Source organism: Plasmodium inui, assembly GCF_000524495.1.
Source record: "Plasmodium inui San Antonio 1 unplaced genomic scaffold supercont1.10, whole genome shotgun sequence".
Classification (NCBI taxonomy): domain Eukaryota; phylum Apicomplexa; class Aconoidasida; order Haemosporida; family Plasmodiidae; genus Plasmodium; species Plasmodium inui.
In genome coordinates, this window is record NW_008481844.1 from 3,720 (window position 1) to 10,710 (window position 6,991).

The window sequence follows — 6,991 nt, forward strand, 5'->3', positions numbered from 1 at the left end:
ACAGGTTTTTCGGCCCCATCTTCCATAGCCCCTACTACAGGTTCTTCGACCGCATCTTCCATAGCCCCTACTACAGGTTCTTCGACCGCATCTTCCATAGCCTCTACTACAGGTTCCTCGGCCGCATCTTCCATAGCCCCTACTACAGGTTCTTCGACCGCATCATCCATATCCTCTACTACAGGTTCCTCGGCCGCATCTTCCATATCCTCTACTACGGATTCTACCACTGCATCTTCCATAATTTCCTCTATAGTCTCTATTACAGGCTCTTCTGCGGTTTCCTCAACGAACTCTGCTGCGACCTCTTCCGCAGTCTCCTGCTGACCTATAGATTCCTCCTTTAATTCCGCCAGGACCTCTACTAACACATTTTCATTTAACTCTACTTTTTCTTGCATATTCTCCAATACACTTGCCAATATATTTTCGTTGGCTTCTATTTTCGACCCAAAGTTTTCTAACAAGCTTTCCTGGACTTCCTTTAGAACCTCCAAAGTGTTTTCATCCCCGCCCTCGGCTACACTTTCGGTTACACTTTCGGTAACACTTCCGTCTGTCGTTTCTTCCAGATTTTCTAGTACTTTCTCTTTTATTTCTTCGATAACATCAAAAATGTCTTCTTCTGCGGGTACTTCTTCTGCACTTTCTGCCGAAGCGTTCGACACTTCTTCCGTAATCTCCTCGGCCATTTGGATATTAGTCAACAGATCTTCTTTTATTTCTTCCAAATCTTCTAATACGCTCTCATTCACGTGTGCGCTTCTTTCCAAGCGTTGTACCATATCCACTAGCACGTTCTCGTTATCTTCCACTCTTTGTTCTACATAGTCTAAAAATTCTTCCTTCATTTCTTTTATATCCTCTAATGGATTTTCACTTGCTTCTTTATTTTCTTCTAAATTTTTCAATATATCTTCTTCGAAAGTTCTGTGTGCCACACTCGCGGTTGTTTCCTCAGGTGCTTCCGTACGTAATTCCAGAGCATCTTCTTCACTAACTTCTGCAGTAGCATCTGCAGTTTCTCCCTCAGCAGTTTCAACTACACCAGCTTTAGTGGTAGTATCTACAGCTTCTTCAGAAACCTCTTCAGCTGCTTCTTTTGCGCCTTCTAATAGGGCTTCGGCTGTTTCTTCATTTACTTCCAATTTGTCTACTATGCTCTCCTTTATTTGTTCTAATATGTTTAATATATTTTCATTTGCCTCTTCCTTCCCTATTAGTACTTCCTCTGCAGTTTCCTGCAGAAACTCTTGTCTAGCTTGTCCTACTGCTTCTTCTTCGACTATCCCGTGCGGCTCCTCTATTTTTTCCTCCTCCATCACCTCATCTGCAGCTTCCTGTACAGATTCTACAGCCTCCTGAACATATTCCTCTGGAACTATTTCCTCAAGCTCTGTATTTGTCTCTAAAGGCTTCTCTATTTTGTCTTCATCTTCTATCACTTCATCAGAAGCCTCCTGTATGACTTCAACGGCTTCCTGGATATATTCATCCGTAGCTACCTTGGCTGGCTGTTCTATGAGTACCTCATCTGATTCCCCTGCAATTATTTTGGGTGAATCCCGCACTTCTTCATCCTCCAGGACTTCATCTGCAGCTTCTTGTACAGATCCTATAGCCTCCTGAACATATTCATCTGCTTCCACCTTGGAGGGCTCCTCTACGACTACATCGGAAGGTTCATCTCCTTTCACCTTCTCCTCTAGGATCTCGTCGGCAGTTTCTTGCACAGCTTCTTCTACAACCTCCTCTACTGGTTCGACAACATTGTTTTCCACGTTATCGATTAACGGAACACCTGATTCTTCAACCTGTACATCATCGAATATGCTGCTAACGAGTTCCTCAATTTTTTCTTCTTCTACACTCTCTTCTACGTTATCGAATGTGAAATTGACAGGCTCCTCTACTTCTTCTTCACCCTTTTCTGCCTTATCGAATGTAAAGGTTACAGGATCACCTAATTCTTCTACATTTTCTTGTAGGCTGTCGAACATGGAACTAACTGGTTCCTCAACCTCTTCTACATGCGCTTGCAGGCTATCGAAAATGGGGGCACATGACTCTTCCTCTTCTACAAGCTCCAGCACATTATCGAACATGGATGTGTCTGGCGCCGTTACTTCTTCTGTGTTATTTGCACCACTATCGAGGGTTGAGGCAGCTGATTCTTCAACCTTTTCCACATTTTCTTCTACACTATCGAATATGGGAGCAGCTGGTTCCTCAGTTTCTTGCTCATTATCCTGCACACTATCGAACAAAATGGTCGCTGGTTCCTGTGGCTTCTCCTCGCTTGTAGGTGCTACACTATCTACTGTAGGAGTGGCTGGTTCTTCTACTTCTTCTACGCCTTCTGAAACATTATCAGCTATACTGCTAACTGGTTCCATCGTTTCTTCTAGATTATCGAATAAGGAAGGAGCGGATTCCTCGACTTCTGCTCTTTCTGCTCCATCGTCTATTATGGAAGCATCCGCCTGCTCAACCTCTTCTACATCCTCCTTCACATTATTGAATATGGACGTGGTTGGTGTGTCTGTTTCTTCCACATTGTCCAGTGCATTATCTAATGAAGTGGCATTTGATTTCTCCATCTCATCTTCCTCTTCTTCCCTGCCTGCATCGTTATCGAAAATGTTGTTATTCACTGGTTCGTGGTTTTCTATTTTGCTAACCACATCGCTAGTTCCTTGTGCTTCGACGCTTTCATCACCTTTGTCACCACTTGCTTCCTCTACATTACTACCTTCGTCCCCACCTTGCAGTCGCTTCTGCAGATGCTCTAAAAGATATTCACTTAAGTCTTCGTCGTTCTGTAATTGGTCCATACTAATTTTATTAATTTTTATATCATCACTTTCGGAAATTCCCGTGGAAGTTTCATATGAGTAGTTATCACTGAGTTCATTCTCTAAGACGCCATTTCTGGTTGCTGCAAAATCGGATTCATTTATTCTCTCATTTTCTGCTAATGATCTTGTTAAGGCCACATGTCCTTGGTTGTATAATTGTCCATTCTGGGGGTTCCACGATTCATGCGAGCCATTCTGGCGAAGGGGGAAAAAAAAGGAACCATTGCACAGTGAAATCCGACGAACCACGAAGACGAAGCATCGCAAACAGTGTGCATACATCCATACACATAAAAGTATATGCAGGAGTAGGGCTGTGAATCCCTATTCTGCTATGTACTCCTCTTATGTTTCTGCGTGCCTACCTCGCAGGGGCCTCCAGGCGATTGCGACACCCATATCAAAACAGCGCAAGTAAGTGCTTTGAACAAAAAAGGAAACCTATTCACTTTCTCCCTCATGTGACATTTTCTCAAAGTGGACATATTTGTTTTGTTAAAAATGTTACTCATACGTTGATTACTCTTTTCATTATGTGTAAATAAACTCCTGTTGTAACGTTCATTTATCATTTTTATGGAATCTTCTAGATGTAGAAAAAAATAAAAGATTCAAAGTAATTTGCATATATGTTACTGTTGTGTCCTTCCTCTTCGTGCTTCTACGTGTACGTGTGCGAAGCGGTGAAAAAAAAATATTTGGAAAATGTTTCTTCTTCTAACTTGTCATAAGAAGGTACTTAAAAACATTTTATTAATTTATGAGGAGAAAAAAAAAAAAAAGATGAAGAAAAATTCATAGAATCTGCACGTCAAGGACGCCTGGCACTAAAAACCCAGGTTACAAATGTATATGGTGCACCCTTACCCGTACGTGACTGTGTACAAATTCATGTAGGAATAATTCTACACCGACGGGTAAGACACACACGTATGACCACTTAGCCGCTTTATATTCGCATGCTGTTCGATGGAGACTCTTCCTTTGCGAAAAAATGGGGAAGACGAAAACTACGGCCAAATGGAAGGGTACGAAATTAGAATATGAGAAGGTAAAAGAGTGCGAGGACAAGGGGTAAAGGTGAAAAATCAAAATGGAGAGTTGAAATGTCAAAATGAGCAATGCCAAATGTTAAATGTAAAAATCAGAAAACGAAAAAGAAAAAACAGAAAGCGATTACAGTAAACTCGAAAAAATTGGCATGTTTTTCCACCACGTAACTCTCCATAGATATAAAACTGGAAAAAAAGAAACTCATAGAATTCAAACTCCCCCAATAACAAAAGGTGAATTAAAAAAAAAAAGCTTGCTCCTTGCTCATCGACACCTATGTATATATATGGTAAATCTGCATATATCTATACGCATAGCTCACTCCATATATATGTGCCAAGGCATGTGAACATTTTTTCTGCCTGCCATTTCTCTCCTTTCTTCTCATTTCTTCAATGTATATAAAGCTTCTAAGGAGTGCATCATGTAAAAAAGTTCGCACTTCTACGAACTTATACATAACATCCACGAAGTTTCGATTGTTATAAAATTGGGATGGAGGCTTCCCAACAAAAGGAAATAAAAAGTTCGCAAAAATTGGCTTCTGCTTCTACCTTTTCTCAAAATTAAAAGGCATGTAATTTATTTCACAAAATTGTGCTATAAAAAAAAAAAAAAAAAAAACGCGAAACGGGATAAAGGCATGAATGGAAAAACATAAACCTAATAGGCAGATTAACTTGGGTGACTGCTTATTTATAAGCCCTCTCGTCGCATTAGCGTCACTAGAAATGCTTTTCTACATATATTTTATAATATATTATATATCTATATATATTCACATATATGATATATATACCTTTAGATGTACATGTTGCGGGATCTTTTACGTGTACTTTAAGTGCGTTAATATTTACGTAAAACTTTATCTTATATGTATGTACGCGCTAGAGTAACTCTCCTTCTAGGTTTTACGCTGCCCCTTTTTTGCTCGCTTCAAAAAAAAAAATGATTACTTCGTCGTGAGAAGTATATACTTTTATACTCGTAACAGAGTGTTAACAATAGGTTTTCTAAAAAAAACTCAGCCAAAGAAAGAAAAAAAACAGACTTGTAAGGTTTGGGTACTTTTGCCGCCACCCTAGAAATCTAACACCAGGGGAATAAACTTCCTACATGCAAAAATAGTTTGCACAAGCGGGGCAAACAATATATACGTACAATTACATATTATTCATATATAATATAACCATGACTGCTTAATGCAGGGCGTTTAAACAAAAAAAAAAAAAAACATTACTACTGCGTGTTATTAACTTAACAGTACGCGTAAAAATATATCTATTAGCACCTTTAAAAAAAAACAACCCCAACTAGTTATCACCACTGCGCCGCCTAATCCTCGTTCCAACAACTGAACACAATATATTATTCCTATAAGCAATTTTATTAACAAAGTGCAACGCCCCCCCAAAAAAGAAAAAAAAGGAAAAAAAGGAAAAAAAAAAAAAAACAATCTGGGACTCACAGGAAAGTTATATAAAAAATGGAATAAATGCCGTTATGAAAATGTACCTTTAAATATTCGTTTACCACGCGAAGAAAATTATGCCAACTTCTAAATTTGCCATTTTTGCAAATATAAAAGTACGGGATCTCCTCTTCTTATAAAATGTACTTCTTCACTCCAGCGGGAATGGCTTCAGTAATCACTGTCAAATTGCACTGATAGAAATTTCCGAAAACGGAGTGGCCGCACCTGCTTAACCATTTTGTTATCAAACTTTTTTTCTTTTCTCTCTCTTCTGGCTAAATAGATGAAAAAATGGCTCAACGTTTTTCACGCAGAGTGCGAAAGCGTTATAGCCACAAATCAAGGTCAGACGCGTCGATGTAATCGGTGACTCGATGACTTCTGCACAACTCCCTAGCGGCATGATCTCATTACAATTTAACCTTCTAATAATTTAGCCCTCTAATTACAATGAGCACGTGCAAACACAGGAAAAATCAAAAATGGGTGATCGCTCAGGTGCACACAGGTCAGCGCAGGATGTTCATTTACTTGGGTTACCTTCCCCGATGGTCACTTGAAAAAAAAGGCTTCATTTTCCTTCTTTTTTTCTTCCTCCCAGAAAGGATAAAATTAAGCAAATTTTTTTCTCTTTTTGAATTATTACATATACGTATTTATACACCCACACGTGACCACTTTTACGACTGCACAAATCTGCTACTCTCAAATGAACCATCCCCAGGCCTAGTTGAACAAGGGGGCTAGAAGCCAATTGCCCACTAGAGCAGCCATGGTACCCCTTCCTCAGTGGGCACATAATCCCATGTACGTGCACTCATCGTGAGCATATAAGAACGAACTCTCTTCCTGATTTCTACGCCCCAATAGCTCCTCCTCATTTGCAAAAGAAAATGAAAAGATTTATGGTTCTGCATCTTATCGTCACCACCCTATCATTTAACACCCCATTCTTAAAATATTCATTTGTATATTTCCCAGGGGAGTATTTGGCCTCCTTTATGACAAGACGGGCAAATGCTGTGAATCGTGTATAGGTTGTGATGATAGAAGCCGCTAAATGTGGGAATGGTGGAGATGAGAAATACCATTTTATGGCACCCGTTTAACGATTCTCAGTCCACCCACCATACATCACGCATCTTAACAGTTCCTGTACTAGTGATATACGTAACGATCGATTTGATTTCATTTTTTTTTCTTGTAACTGATCGATCGCGTGAACCGGTATTTACTTGGGGTTCACTTCAGATGAATACGAAGTGTGATCCCTTCTTATGTTCGTCATCCTTCCCCGCCCCCCACATTATGCTGTATCTGTCCCCAAACGGTCTACCCTGTGTTCTGCCATTACATAAAACTGATTAGGTAATAAAACCATCCGTAATTAGAGAGTACACTACACCTTGGCTGGGTCGCTTCCCGAAATCGCTCACCATCAGGTTAAAGTTATGTTCCTGTTTAGCCATATAACTCATTTTTTCCCTTTCTCTTTTCTTCTTTTCCCCTCCCTACACGCTTAAATGAATCCCGCGCCACCTCACCAAAAAAGAAAATAAAATAAATGTTTCCATAACTCTTCCTGCCAGGGGTGGGAAGTACACAC

The 6,991-nt window shown here is 39.9% G+C and overlaps 1 protein-coding gene across 1 annotated transcript in view; it reads right to left on the reverse strand.

Annotated features, from left to right (window-relative positions):
• C922_02699 (hypothetical protein) overlaps positions 1–3,430 on the reverse strand; it is a gene marked incomplete at both ends in the record, with an annotated part of 3,449 nt that extends 19 nt beyond the window's left edge. Inside the window, 2 exons of the mRNA XM_008818298.1 lie at positions 1–3,053; positions 3,224–3,430. Coding sequence (XP_008816520.1) covers positions 1–3,053; positions 3,224–3,430 — 3,260 coding nt within the window. The remainder of the gene's footprint in view (positions 3,054–3,223) is intronic.
• Positions 3,431–6,991: the final 3,561 nt, after the last annotated feature.